A 13,469-nucleotide genomic window follows, 5' to 3' on the forward strand; every position below is an offset into this window, starting at 1 on the left:
TTAAAGACTTTCTCTACCACCCACCTCTACCAGCTTCTTTCTGTTCCCCTTCTTCTTATGAAACAGTGGATGTCCATCTCCCATTACTCCATTCGCCATCAACTTGTGCTTCTGGAATGTTAACTTCAATCCTTCCTCCTAGGAACACAAGCCACCCACTCAAGACATCATATGGTACATGTTTTTCAAAGTAAAGATTAAGCTTTGAGGGATGTGGGCTATAAATCATCCTCTTGCCCAACGATGGTGAGAAGGAAGGCCATCTGACTAAAGGGTAAAATTAGAAATACAAGAAAACATATACACTTTTTCCTTAGAAAGATTTCACTTCTTCACCTAGTGCCCCTCAGCATTTACGAGAAAGAGTTTATTTCAACAACACCCAATGCAGGGTAAAACTCCCTACCTGGTGTCTCCGTATTAGCATGGCAATTCATCACAGGGGCAAAATCCTGCTATTTCTAAACATACTAATTTAAGAAACTTTTTATTGTTGAATATTAATAGGATTAATAATCAATAGGGTTCAATAAGGAAAACAACCAGGAAAAATGACTCTTCCTAAATAGATCTTTGTAAGCTCTGTGTTCTCATTTTTAAAATTAGCTAACCAAATGAGTTTAGTAACCTATTAGTAAAATTAGTTACAGCAAGGATTCCAGCCTCCTTCCCCACTTCCCAATGCCCATATGCTGAGCTTACATCTTTGATTTGAACTGTAAACTCCTTTTCATCGATGCCTCGGCGAAGTTTGGTGAACTGGGCTGCCGCTGTGGTGACTGCGGATGCTTCCTCCTCTGCCATGGAAGCTGCACTACTACTTCGTGGTGTGGGGACTGGAGAGTCACCATATTCTCCAGGAGTCAATGAGGGACTGTCTAGCAAGTGGTTGCCTGGCCCCAGAATTCCTCCTGTTACCATTTCCTGGCTCCTACGGCTAGAAGGCCACTTCCCTGAGAGTACGGCCTGGCAGACGAGGTCAATACGGTTTATCAGGACACGATCCTGAATGGGGAAAGAAAGAAATACCATTTTAAGAGTCTGAGTACTAGCTGTGTGATCCTGTGATACTCAACAGCGCCATCACTACCAGGATGGGTAAAAATCATAAGGCAGAAAGGAGGAAGTTAATACTATTAAGATTCCTAAGTTGACTGGGAAGTTTCCTGGGAAAAAAAAAATGCAGCAATAAACACAATTTTAAAAAACCAGAACCAGGCCGGGCGCGGTGGCTCATGCCTGTAATCCCAGCACTTTGGGAGGCCGAGACGGGCGGATCACGAGGTCAGGAGATCGAGACCATCCTGGCTAACTTGGTGAAACCCCGTCTCTACTAAAAAATACAAAAAGCTAGCTGGGCGTGGTGGCGGGCGCCTGTAGTCCCAGCTACTTGGGAGGCTGAGGCAGGAGAATGGCGTAAACCCAGGAGGCGGAGCTTGCAGTGAGCTGAGATTCGGCCACTGTACTCCAGCCCAGGCGACAGAGCGAGACGCCATCTCAAAAAAACAAACAAACAAACAAACAAAAAAAACCAGAACCATATGTTCCTTGTTCCCTGGATATAATGTTACACTGTATTTCTGGACTCTACATGTCCAGGGATGAGGCTGTTTGTTACCTTGGGCCACTCAGAGGCTCTTTGTCTTTCTTGCAGTAGCAGAAGCTCAGGGGTCATTTGTTCTCCATCTTCATTTGGGAACCCATCTTGGGACATAGTGAGGGACAGGAGACTCTCTTCATCATAGAGCTTTGAGCGGGACTGGTCAGCTGGTAAGAGATCCCACAGAATGTGTGAGAAAAGATGGAAGAATAATGTCATATGGTAATGATATTATATGCGCTTTGAATAAAGGCCTAAAGAATAACAGGTCTCTTTTAACATTTTATCAAATCAAAATCAAAACCTCTCTCAAGAGGATGCATTTCGAAAAGGGAAAGAGAAGAGAGGGGGAAACGGAAGAGGGCCAACAGCCTGTCGCATGCACTCACTTAGCTTCTCTTCCTTCTCGTCCTCACTCTCATCAGTGCTGGAGCTGGAGCTGGATGAGGATGAGGAAGAAGAAGATGATGGTGACAGCTTGCTCAAGTCCAGCTCAGAGTCTGAATCATCCTCATCCTCCAGTTTGACTGGTGGAACACTCCGAGAAACCAGAGGGGTAGTATCAGAGGGGGCTACTCGCATCTCATAGTCTTGTGGGGTTGGTCGGCTCCTGGCCACCACCTCATGCTCTAGCTTTAAAGTCAGACTCTCCAGACTGGGGACCTGGGCAGCTGTCTCCTCGGGTGACTTTTCAACAGGAGCATCTGGGCGCAGGGGCAATGGTGAGGCAGTGCGTGAGGTATACTGCTGGTGCAGCAGTGGAGTAGAGCAGCGTGACAAGGATGGAGCTGGTGCTCCTGCTTGATGGTTCTGCATATAATTCATACGGGCAGCCAGAAAAGAGAAGTCTGGGTCCTGCATGATGTTGCAGTCTGTTTGGCTCACCCCATGGCGGGCTGCCCCTCGTAGAAGCTCCCCATCATGCCGAACAGGCTCCCACCATTTGGGCAATTCAGGACCAGGAGGCTGACACAATGCCAGTCGATCTTCCAAAAGGGGGTGGCATAAAACTTGTTCCCGTAAGCGCCGAAGCAATTCTATACGGTAAAGAGTCCGTGAGGCCCTCTCCTCAGTGATGGGCTCAATGAACAGATTAGGGTCTGGGGGTTCTGCAAGAGACAGGAGTAGAAGAAGAAATTAACAGAGTTGCTTCTGTTGGCGTCCATCCCCACCCACTCTGCAATCCTGCTTACCATCTCCAGCTGCTGGGGGAAGGCGGCATACTTGGCGGCACATGGCCACAAAGCCATGGAAGTACTTGGTAAGGCTTTCATCTGTTTTTTTGTCTAGTCGAGCAAAAGTGCGGAAGCGATCCCAATGGAACTGCATGGTGTCAGGGTCATATTCCACACCAAACGTAGACACCACTCGATAAAAATCAGTTTGTTCACGCCTTGTCCATCTACAAAAGGAAAAGTAGGGCAACAATAATCAGAAGAACACAAGAAAACTGGTTATTTTTTAATGTGTTTTAGAATATCTGAAAACACAAAAATTGAAAGTAGATGCAAAAAAAAAAAAAAAAAAGAAAGGCCCAGAAGAAGCAGTGAGAGGTACTCTGTAATGAGTAAGAATTACAGAGCCAAGGGGGAAAATGGCACAGGCAAATATCAATGAGAATGTCTATACAGGAGGCCTACCTGAGAGTTAATGATTACTGTACACAAGTGAGGTTTTAATTTCTACAGGTTTAACCACCCAAAGCAGGAAAAATGGTCCCTCTTTAGAGAATTCCAAATAAATCCTTCCTGAGATGGCTTTCAGTATAGGGACCTTAACTGAAGACATAGATCAGCACAGGTTCCCAGCTATATTTTACCGTTGTTGTTTCTCTCGCCGTGCAATTTCTTTCAGCTTGAAGGCTGCTTCACAACGCCGCCTTCGCCGGTCCCCACGTTCTGCAGCCTCTATCTTCATCTGTTCTCTCTTGTAGCTGCGCTGATATGCTGTTACTAGGCGCCGAAGTCTAGCTGTTAGGGCAGAGCCTGGAGGCCAGAATAAATGGCCTGGCTGTTGGGTCACCTGGGCTGTGGAAAACAAAGTAGAATGAATAGGAAGTATAGCAAGGGTAGTAGAGGCAATACTAGTATTTTAACCCACCCAAAGGCAAAGCTCTTAGAAATCCCAGGATAGGACAGAATTCAGTGAATAATTCCCCAACCCACCACCCCACACAGAATTATACTAGTTGACCTAGAAGTTTACCTTCATCTCCATCAATCACTGAGATCTCCTCATCCATCATCATCAAGGGATCACCCTAGAGAAGGAGATCCACCCAATAGGATGGAGCAGGGAGGGAAAGGGGGGGAAGTTGGCACTCTGAAATCACTTTCTTGTGTGTGTCCTTCTACGGCACCAAGGGATCAAGAAAAACTTCTAAAGAAATGTACCCCACAAAAACTTGGTAACAACCAACTAAAAGAACAAGAAAGTAGAACCTGAAAGGTCAGTTCCTATTAATGACTCGAAGATAATAGAAGTCAGGAATTTATTAGTCAAATAATATCCTTCAATGTCCAGCTCCTCCAAAAAGTTATCCCTGATCTCCCCCGACTGGCATTACAATCTTTTCCATTAATACTTTCTATTCTCAAATGGTATAATTCATTTTCTACTTTGTATTATAAATTAACCAATATACTTCAAGATTCAGAGAATGGGAGAAGACTTAAAACTAGTAAGAGAGAAAAGTGAGACTCAAATGAGAATTCCTTACCTCATCATCTTGGTCCTTTGGGGGACCTTGGAGTGGTTTATATTCAGGATCTTCACAATCTTTATCAAAGTCAACCCTAAAATTATGCAGAGGCACAGGAAAATGTTAATAATGTATCTTCTATCACTAAGGGGACCTAGGATGAAGACCTAGCCACACGTATATCTAGCATGAAATAATCTTTATTAGTATTATTTTTGAGACAGGGTCTCACTCTGTCGCCCAGGCTGGAGTGTCATGGCCCTATCACAGCTCACCATAGCCTCAACCTCCTGGACTCAAGCGATCCTCCTCCCTCAGCCTCCTGAGTAGCTGGGACTACCGGTGTGCGCCACCACACCCAGCTAATTTTTATATTTTTTGTAGAAGTGGGGTTTTGCCATATTGCCCAGGCTCATCTCAAACTCCTGGGCTCAAGTGATTCACACGACTTGGCCTCCCAAAGTGCTGGGATTACAAGAGTGAGCCACCATGCCTAACCTGAGACGGAGTCTCACTCTGTCGTCCAGGCTGGATTCCAGCGGCACGATCTCAGTTCACTGCAACCTATGCCTCCCGAGTTCAAGCAATTCTCCTGCCTTAGCCTCCTGAGTAGCCAGGATCAATTTTTGTATTTTTAGTAGAGATGGGGTTTCGCCATGTTGCTCAGATTGGTCTCAAACCCTTGGGCTCAAGTGATCCCAGCCTGGCCTAGTCTTTATTTTATTTTATTTTATTCTATCTATTTATTTTTTGAAATGGAATCTTGTTCCATTGCCCAGGCTGGAATGCAGTAGTGCCATCTCGGCTCACTGCAACCTCCGCCTCCCGGGTTCAAGTGTTTCTCCTGCCTCGGCCTCCTGAGTAGATGGGATTACAGGCATGCACCACCACTCCTGGCTAATTTTTTTTGTATTTTTAGTAGAGATGGGGTTTCACCTTATTGGCCAGGCTGGTCTCGAACTGCTGACCTTGTGATCCACCCACCGTGGCCTCCCAAAGGGCTGGGATTACAGGCATGAACCACAGTGCCTGGCTTAGTATTTAATTTCGTGTTCACAGGAATGGCAGGCCAGGTGCAAAACTTTGGGTCAGTCTGGTATAGCATCCAATGGAATAAAAATAATTACAAGAAATTGACAATTACCATTCATAATTGCTTGAATTTGAAACACTTTGATCGACACAGTTCCTTTTTCTTGACAGGACTTTTTATTATGTAATTCTTCCTCCTACCCAACTATTTACTTTTTATTACTTCATTTGAATGGCTCATGCTTTTTTGTTTTTATTACTTTGTTCTGAGCAGACAGGTGGCATAAATGATTTGCAATGAAAAAATAACCCAATTTCCTCTGAGGGTCCTACACTAGGCAAACTGAGGGTGTGATCATCAAAGAGAAATCTCTCAGTCATGATGGAATGGGTAGGTATTCATTAATTAAGCCAACTGTTTCACATGCCCCTCAGATCTTCATGTGAGAAGTTTTGTTAAACTCACTGGCACCCAAACCAGGGCAACACTGCCCTACCTGGTGGCTCAGTATTAGCATGGCAACTCATCATTGGGACATGTATTCAGGCAAAATAAGTACCTTTATGTGTCAGGTACCATTGGGAGATGATAAACCAGGGCTGAAAGTGCCTAAGGCTCTTCCACAGAAGCAACTTATAAGAGCTGCTGGCCATTATCTTTCAAGAGACCAGTTATCCTCTCAGCTACTGCAACTGTATAGAAAAGTGTTGTAAACCAAACCAAATAGAACATCAAATAAGCCATTTACAAGTGACATTCATTTTCACCCTCAGATGTATCTTATGGCAACATGTGGTTTATGCAGTTTATGGAGTCCTTTATGCTCGTCCTATTTTTGCTAAGGATCTATCACTTTTGAGTATAATTACAATTAAGAATCCCACTGGGTTCAGTCAACGCTAGAGTTACATCACAGCATAAGTTAGAGTTTTAAAAGAATAAATACTAATGCTTACCCTTCTACTATGTCAGAGAAGTTATCCAACACTCGATGTTCTGCTGCAATTGCTTTGTCATCTGGTCGGCCAGCCTTTTCTAGGAAACATAAGGCTGGGTCTGCCCTCATAGTATTATATTTCTCATAGCCTAGAAGAAAAAGGGTCATAGTTGAAGAAAATGAGAGATTTGTTTTGCCTTTATGCTTACTTTATATGCTGCTGGAATAGAATATGTTCTATACTGCTCATAATGGAAAATATAGTTAGAATGTTATCTTGGACAACTACTGGGTTTATTACTATATTTAACATTTTTATACCAATTTAGAATCATGAAGGGTTTTTAGTGATTGATAGCCTTAGGCTCCCAAAGTGTTGGGATTCCAGGTGTGAGCCACCATGCCTTGCCTGCAGTTTTATTTATTTTTATTTTATTTTTATTTATTTGTTTTTTGAGACAGAGTCTTGCTCTGTCGCCCAGGCTGGAGTGCAGTGGCACGATCTTGGCTCACTGCAAGCTCCGCCCTTCACGCCATTCTCCTGCCTCAGCTTCCTGAGTAGCCGGGACTATAGGCGCCAGCCACCACGCCCGGCTAATTTTTTTGTATTTCTAGTAGAGCCGGGGTTTCACTGTGTTAGCCGGGATGGTCTCAATCTCCTGATCTGCCTGCCTCGGCCACCCAAAGTGCTGGGATTACAGGCGTGAGCCACCGCGCCCGGCCCCTGCAGTGTTATTTATCCCATTAAATGTCTCAAAAAAGATGTAGACTAAGTGCCATTACTTTTATTTTATAGAAAAAAACCCAAAAGTATTCTTTTAAAAAAAAGACATTCTAATTCACAAAGTCACTTGGCTGAAAGTTAATGCTCACTGCTTTTAGTGCCTGGGATTTGGTATTACGCAAAACTGCTATGAGAGTAAGGAAATATTCTTACCCCCACTGTGTTTTTGTTTTGGCTAGTCAGTCTCCCTTCTTATACTCTATTTTTATTTCACTCAAAAACTGCTGCTCATACCTATATCAGAGTGACTACTGAACATTTAGACAAATGGGACATTTATGAAAATAGAAGATTTTCAGCTCTTTCTCTTCTGTGAGGTGGCCAAGCTGACACAGACATGCAGATCTCTGTAAAGACCCTCACAGGAAGAACCATCACCTTTGAGGTCCAGCCCAGTGACACCAGTGAAAATGTCAAAGCCAAGATCCATGACAAGGAGGGCATCCCACCTGACCAGCAGCATCTGATATTTGTGGGCAAACAGTTGGAGGATGGCCACACTCTTTCAGATTATAACATCCACAAAGAGTCCACCCTGCAGGTGGTGCTTTGCCCTGAGGTGACATTATTGACCCCTCCCTCTGCCTACATGCCCAGAAATACAACTGTGACAAGATGGTCTGCTGCAATTGTTATGCTAGCGTGCATCCAGAGGAAAGTCATACAAATTAAGTGTGGTTATTATTAACAATAGTTGGGGTGTATTACCTGCTCTGATTCGTGGGACCCTAACTTACCACAGCATACAGTGCAGTAACACACAGCTAACAGTGATTAGAGAACAGATGGGAGGCTCCCTACCTTGAGATTTACCTATCCATCTGGTCCTTCTTGAACATCTATTTATAGGAACTAACTGCTTTGCTCTGGATATTTAAGAACTAATTTCCTACTCAAATTTATTGAAGATCAATTAGATAACTCAGTTATTTCTCAGAAGCATTTTGATAAATGTTTCATCTGTGAACATAAATCTTCAGTATGAAAGGAGTAGAATAGGAGAAGGTACATACCATGTTTAAAGACTCCAATGAGCAGCGACTTGTCAGCCTCACTGTCCCACCATGTTGTTGGAACCTCCAATTGATCCACTACTGGGAACCATATGTCAATCTCACTAAAGGTATAAGAGGGCAGAGTCAGCACAGAAATGCAGGAAATTAAAGTGAGAATCCTTGCAAAGGTTATTATAGGTATCTTCCTGTATCCATGAATTTAAATACTCATGCATCTACCCTATTTCCTCCCACTAGTGTCAAGTATAGGGTTAAAGACCTGATATATAGATTTAAATTATCAGGTATCCCAAAGATAGCATAAAATGAAATAAGCAAACCAATCTTTCCTCAAATAAGACAGGGCATAAATTAAAAAAAAATATAGCAGAATTTTACCTGGCAATGGCACCCCCTAACACCTTTTCTGCTTGGTCTCCAATAACCTCCTGCCTCAGGTAGTATAGCATTCGTACCCGCAACAGTACCCTAGAAGGGAACGAGGAAGAGTTGGCTCAGTAACAGTGTAGAAAGTTTGAGGTGGAAAATGTCTGCTAAATTCTATGCTTACTTGTTACACTGATGTTTCAAGTGCTTCTTATAACTTTCATCTTGGAACAAAGTGTCAGGGTTATATTTCCGGATCCAATCTGCTTTATGGATATCGAAAGTGCTTTGTGACTTGACTTTTTTTCCTTTGCGTCCACGAGGCACAGGGATAGATAGACCTGGGAAAGGGGAGACATCAAAGACTTGGATTGAGAAAAACCCTTGGACCTGAAAAGGATTAGATTAACCTATAGAAAAACATAAAGTAAAGAGTTGATAATTACCTGAATGATTCTGCAATTCTTTTGTCTTGCCATTTTCGGCTGGGCTAATCAAGTCCCAGATGAAGCCTTTAATATTTTCATCCCCACGGTAGTGTAGAAGACAGTACACAAGAATGGCCCGACAAATGGTCTCCACATCTCGTTCAGTCATACGCCGCTTGAAGCGTCCATGAGATAAAATATCTCGCCATCGTCCCCAACTAAAAAACATAAAACTACATTAACATTTTTCTGAGAAATGATAGTCCCCTGCCCCTCAGAATCATGTCTCTGAAAAGGTGTGAAACGAAGAGCTTAAAAAACATAGTAACAGAATGAACAGAAAAAACTCCCTCCAAGGCAAATATTTTTTCACATGATCCCTTCACTAATCAGAGCCCCCAATTTGAAAGGCAAACAGAGAGTATCAGGATGGAGATGCAGTATGTACTGCCTCTAATGGTAAGGTGGGGTCTTACCCATATACCAGGAGATGCTTTTCCACCCGAAAGCAGTCAGTGCGCCCATAGGCATGATGACGGTCATGTCTGCGGGAGCGAGGCCGCTCATCATCCTCACTTTCCAAATCAGAGAATTCTACCAGGTCATCATCTTTCAGAGTGCTGAAGTGGCGCGTCTGTTTTCGTACTCTAGGTGTGTCAATTACCAAATTATTCTATGAAGAGAACAGAAGGAGAAGTAATTCTCTTCCTGATTTGCTCATGGGAAAAGAATAAGACAATTGTGGACTACAATAACCTTGAATGTAACGTGTAGATACTCAGAGATTTTTTAAAATGACATGTAAAATAATCTACAGAAAGCAAAATTATTCAGAAAGCAACTACTTTTCTGGGGCCTCCTAGGCCGAAAGTATCCACAACAGCCCTTGTATACAATACACCATCATAAACAACAATTAGCATCAAATAATCAAGAGCAGCTGTAAACACTCCTGAAAGAAGTGTAGTCTTCTGCAATACTTCCTCCCTAAAAGAAGAAACTCACCTTGCTGTTGAGCAGATCCATGTCTAGGTCAGCCTTTTTGGCCCACTTTTGCCAAAAGTTGGGGTCATCCAAAGAAATATCTGTCCTATTTTCAGAAGCAACAAAGCTTGCCTAGAGAAAAACAAATGTAGAGGTAAAGCTGACTTTTTTTTTTAAGTGGTGCAAAATCAGCAACTATGTTTTAAAAACTTTTTTTTTTTTTTTTTGAGACAGTCTTGCTCTGTCGCCCAGGCTGGAGTGCAGTGGCACAATCTCAGCTCACTGCAACCTCCACCTCCCAGGTTCAAGTGATTCTCCTGCCTCAGCCTCCTGAGTAGCTGGGACTACAGGCACATGCCACCATTCCTGGCTGATTTTTGTATTTTTGGTAGAGACAAGGTTTCACCATGTTGGGCAGGCTGGGTCTCAAACTCCTGACCTCAAATGATCTGCCCGCCTCAGCCTCCCAAAGTGCTGGGATTATAGGCATAAGCCACCATCCCCAGCATAAAAACATAATTAAATCCTAGAGATTCCAGTCTCTATCTCTGCCTTTCTAGCCTCTGGCACAGACAGAACATGCCTTGGCAAAGGTGGAACCTTTTCCTTCAGATTCAATGGTGATGGTTGTAGTTCGTCTTAACAAGATCTGGTCGATGTCCTCTTCACAAAACTTGGAGCCTTCATCATCTTCCTCCATGATGGCTGCATATGCTCCTTTTCTTAAAAGATCTTCAATCTCCTTCTTAGAGAACTGTTGGATCTGTAAAAACCAATAGAAAGATGAAAAGACTATCAACAGAATAATATCTAACCATGCCATAATATTTTATCTATTACATTTTAAGAAATAATAATTAAGAATCCAAATAAGGTAGTCAAATCCCTGTGTAAAAACAGCTTTTGTTTTCCTCTATCACAATGACTCACTACAAACTCATCTATAAACTAAGAAGACTCACTCCAGTAATGTTGCCATCCCGACCACTCATGGATTGAAGCACAGCTTTATCCAATCCCAACTTGAGGCTAGCCTTATCAAACATCTCTCTCTCGTAGGAATTACGAGTGATGAGGCGGTACACCTTCACAGCTTTGCTCTGCCCAATTCGATGACATCGTGCCTGGGCCTGGTTTAAAATAAAAATGAAAGGAAAGAAGAAAGATACCATAAAATTAGCAGGGGAAAGGATACAAAATACCGATTTATGACTCTTTCACCTCTATAGAGCAGCCATGAGATAAACTCAAAACCAAGAGTCAATTTCAAGATGAAATTATCACCATATTATGTAGACCAGGTGTCAGCACACTAAAGTCTGCGTGGACATCTGTTTTTATAAATAAAGTTCAATGGGGACACAGGTGGGACCACCCATTCATTTACATATTATCTATGGCTGTTTCTGTGCTACAGGATTTGGAGGTGAGCAGTTTCAACAGAGAATCGATGGCTCACAAAGCCTAAAACATTTACTATCTTGTCCTTTACAGAAAACGTTTGCTGATTCCCTGAACTAACTGCCACCCTTAACTAAGGAAACAATTCCAAACTCTCTGAAAGTCCTTTCTAAAAGATCCCATTCTTGTTGAAAAATCTCCCAAGTTAGGTAGTTACTCCCTAAGACAATGAATTCCTTTACCTGCAGGTCATTTTGTGGATTCCAGTCTGAATCAAAGATGATGCAGGTATCAGCAGCTGTAAGATTAATACCAAGTCCACCAGCCCGGGTACACAGTAAGAAGACAAAGCGGTCTGAGTCAGGTTTGCTGAAGCGGTCAATGGCAGCCTGTCGAAGGTTTCCTCTAACTCGCCCATCAATGCGTTCATATAAGTACCTGTTCACAGAAAAAAAAATATAAGTGGCTAAGCAGAAGTGGAGACCGAAACAGCAGGCTAGGATCAATACCAGTACTCCCATATCAAAGCTGGTCAAAAACCCAAGTTGAGAGTGAGAATCTTAAAAACTCCTGTTATTGCAATTCGTCAACTCTAATTAAACTCAGGCCCTCCTACTTTTTGCTGCTTTATGAGGACAGAGTAACCACAGGCTAGGATGACCCTTTTCTTACCTCCTCTGGATTAAATAATCCTCTAGGATGTCTAGGCAGCGTACCATCTGAGAGAAGATCAGAACTTTATGGCCACCAGCTTTAAGTTTTGGAAGTAACTTGTCAATAAGAACCAGTTTGCCAGCTGAACGCACCATGGCCTGCAGATGAAAGTCATGAGGTATAATATGGCAAGCTTCACGGAATTCTGTTAGGATTTTTTCTTCAGCACCTGCCAAAAGAAAAATCAAGTTAAATTGAGATCCAGTGAGCCATATTAAGGTTGTAGTCTATTTAATCAAGAAAGCAAAGGGAAAAAAATATAATTTAACTTTAGACCAACGTTTCTCACACACAGAATTTCAGCACCAAAAGATCTTAAATCGGCTGGGTATGGTGGCTCACGCCTGTAATCCCAACACTTTGGGAGGCCGAGGCAGGTGGATGGATCACTTGAGGTCAGGAGTTCGAGACCAGTCTGGTCAACATGGTGAAACCCCGTCACTACTAAAAATACAAAAATTAGCTAGGTGTGGTGGCAGAGGCCTGTAGTTCCAGCTACTCAGGAGGCTGAGGCAGGAGAATCGCTTGAATCCGGGAGGTGGTGTTTGCAGTGAGCTTAGATCGCACCACTGCACTCCAGCCTGGGCGACAAAGCAAGACTCTGTGTTTAAAAAAAAAAAAATCAGTTGGTCTCGGTGGTTCACGCCTGTAATCCCAGCACTTTGGGAGGCTGAGGCAGGTAGATCACCTGATGTCAAGAGTTCGAGACCAGCCTGCCCCATGTGGCGAAACCCTGTCTCTACTAAAAATACAAAAAATTAGCCAGGCGTGGTAGTGGGCGCCTGTAATCCCTGTTACTTGGGAGGCTGAGGCAGGAGAATTGCTTGAACCCGGGAGGCAGAGGTTGCAGTGAGCCGAGATCACACCACTGCACTCCAGCCTGGGTGACAAGAGTGAAACTCCATCTCAAAAAAAAAATAAAAATAAAAATAAAAAATTTAAATCATCCTTCGTTGTGTCATACAAAATATGCCAAGTAAGGCAGGCCTATGATAATTGGGTAAAAAAAGATGTAAATATGTGGACAAGGACTAAGATGGAACACACTACCAGCACCCAAAAAAGAGACAGAAACAGCAAAATGGAGGGTGGATGAGGACATTTATCCAAGGAACACAGTAACTTGAGATTTTTTTTTTTTTGAGACAGGGCTAGCTTCAAACTCATGCGCTCAAGTAATCCTCCTGCCTCAGCCTCCTAAGTAGCTGGGACTATAGGTACATGCCACTGTGTGGCTAACCTGAGTTTTTATTCATGAAATTCTAAACAGCAAATACTATTTAATTTTGGAGATTATGCAGGATCAAAGGGGTAGAAAGAACTAGAGGAAAAACATTCCAAATAAGAATTGTTTATATTTACTTTATTTGGAGACAGGGTCTCACTCTGTTGCCCAGGCTGGAGTGCAGTGGTGCGATCTCAGCTCACTACAACCTCTGCCTTCTGGGTTCAAGCGATCCTCCAAGCTCAGTCTCCTAAGTAGCTGGAACCACAGATGCCTGCCA

The 13,469-nt window shown here is 43.0% G+C and overlaps 1 protein-coding gene and 2 non-coding genes across 22 annotated transcripts in view; all 3 read right to left on the reverse strand.

Moving 5' to 3' along the window:
- CHD8 (chromodomain helicase DNA binding protein 8) overlaps window positions 1-13,469 on the reverse strand; it is a 67,990-nt gene that overhangs the window by 5,777 nt on the left and 48,744 nt on the right. For 13 of the 20 annotated variants that reach the window (XM_015453538.4, XM_073996903.1, XM_015453532.4 and 10 more), the window contains 19 exons: window positions 11,923-12,133; window positions 11,493-11,688; window positions 10,812-10,979; window positions 10,433-10,612; window positions 9,871-9,981; window positions 9,342-9,538; window positions 8,884-9,083; window positions 8,622-8,802; window positions 8,450-8,539; window positions 8,069-8,172; window positions 6,291-6,420; window positions 4,320-4,395; window positions 3,806-3,860; window positions 3,420-3,627; window positions 2,794-3,002; window positions 1,990-2,709; window positions 1,619-1,767; window positions 703-1,005; window positions 25-138 (listed from right to left, as the gene is read on the reverse strand). In XM_015453538.4, the coding sequence (XP_015309024.2) occupies window positions 25-138; window positions 703-1,005; window positions 1,619-1,767; window positions 1,990-2,709; window positions 2,794-3,002; window positions 3,420-3,627; window positions 3,806-3,860; window positions 4,320-4,395; window positions 6,291-6,420; window positions 8,069-8,172; window positions 8,450-8,539; window positions 8,622-8,802; window positions 8,884-9,083; window positions 9,342-9,538; window positions 9,871-9,981; window positions 10,433-10,612; window positions 10,812-10,979; window positions 11,493-11,688; window positions 11,923-12,133 (3,602 nt within the window). Of the gene's footprint in view, window positions 1-24; window positions 268-702; window positions 1,006-1,618; window positions 1,768-1,989; window positions 2,710-2,793; window positions 3,003-3,419; window positions 3,628-3,805; window positions 3,861-4,319; window positions 4,396-6,290; window positions 6,421-8,068; window positions 8,173-8,449; window positions 8,540-8,621; window positions 8,803-8,883; window positions 9,084-9,341; window positions 9,539-9,870; window positions 9,982-10,432; window positions 10,613-10,811; window positions 10,980-11,492; window positions 11,689-11,922; window positions 12,134-13,469 lie in introns of all 20 variants that reach the window. The other 7 variants (XM_073996906.1, XM_073996904.1, XM_015453535.4 and 4 more) reach the window with 3 other exon arrangements.
- LOC123574983 (small nucleolar RNA U6-53/MBII-28) lies at window positions 342-445 on the reverse strand. The gene has a single exon (XR_006700155.1). It is a non-coding gene; the product is annotated as a small nucleolar RNA U6-53/MBII-28 (small nucleolar RNA).
- On the reverse strand, window positions 5,760-5,869 carry LOC123574981 (small nucleolar RNA U6-53/MBII-28). The gene has a single exon (XR_006700154.1). It is a non-coding gene; the product is annotated as a small nucleolar RNA U6-53/MBII-28 (small nucleolar RNA).

The sequence above is a fragment of the Macaca fascicularis genome, chromosome 7, assembly GCF_037993035.2.
Source record: "Macaca fascicularis isolate 582-1 chromosome 7, T2T-MFA8v1.1".
NCBI lineage: Eukaryota > Metazoa > Chordata > Mammalia > Primates > Cercopithecidae > Macaca > Macaca fascicularis.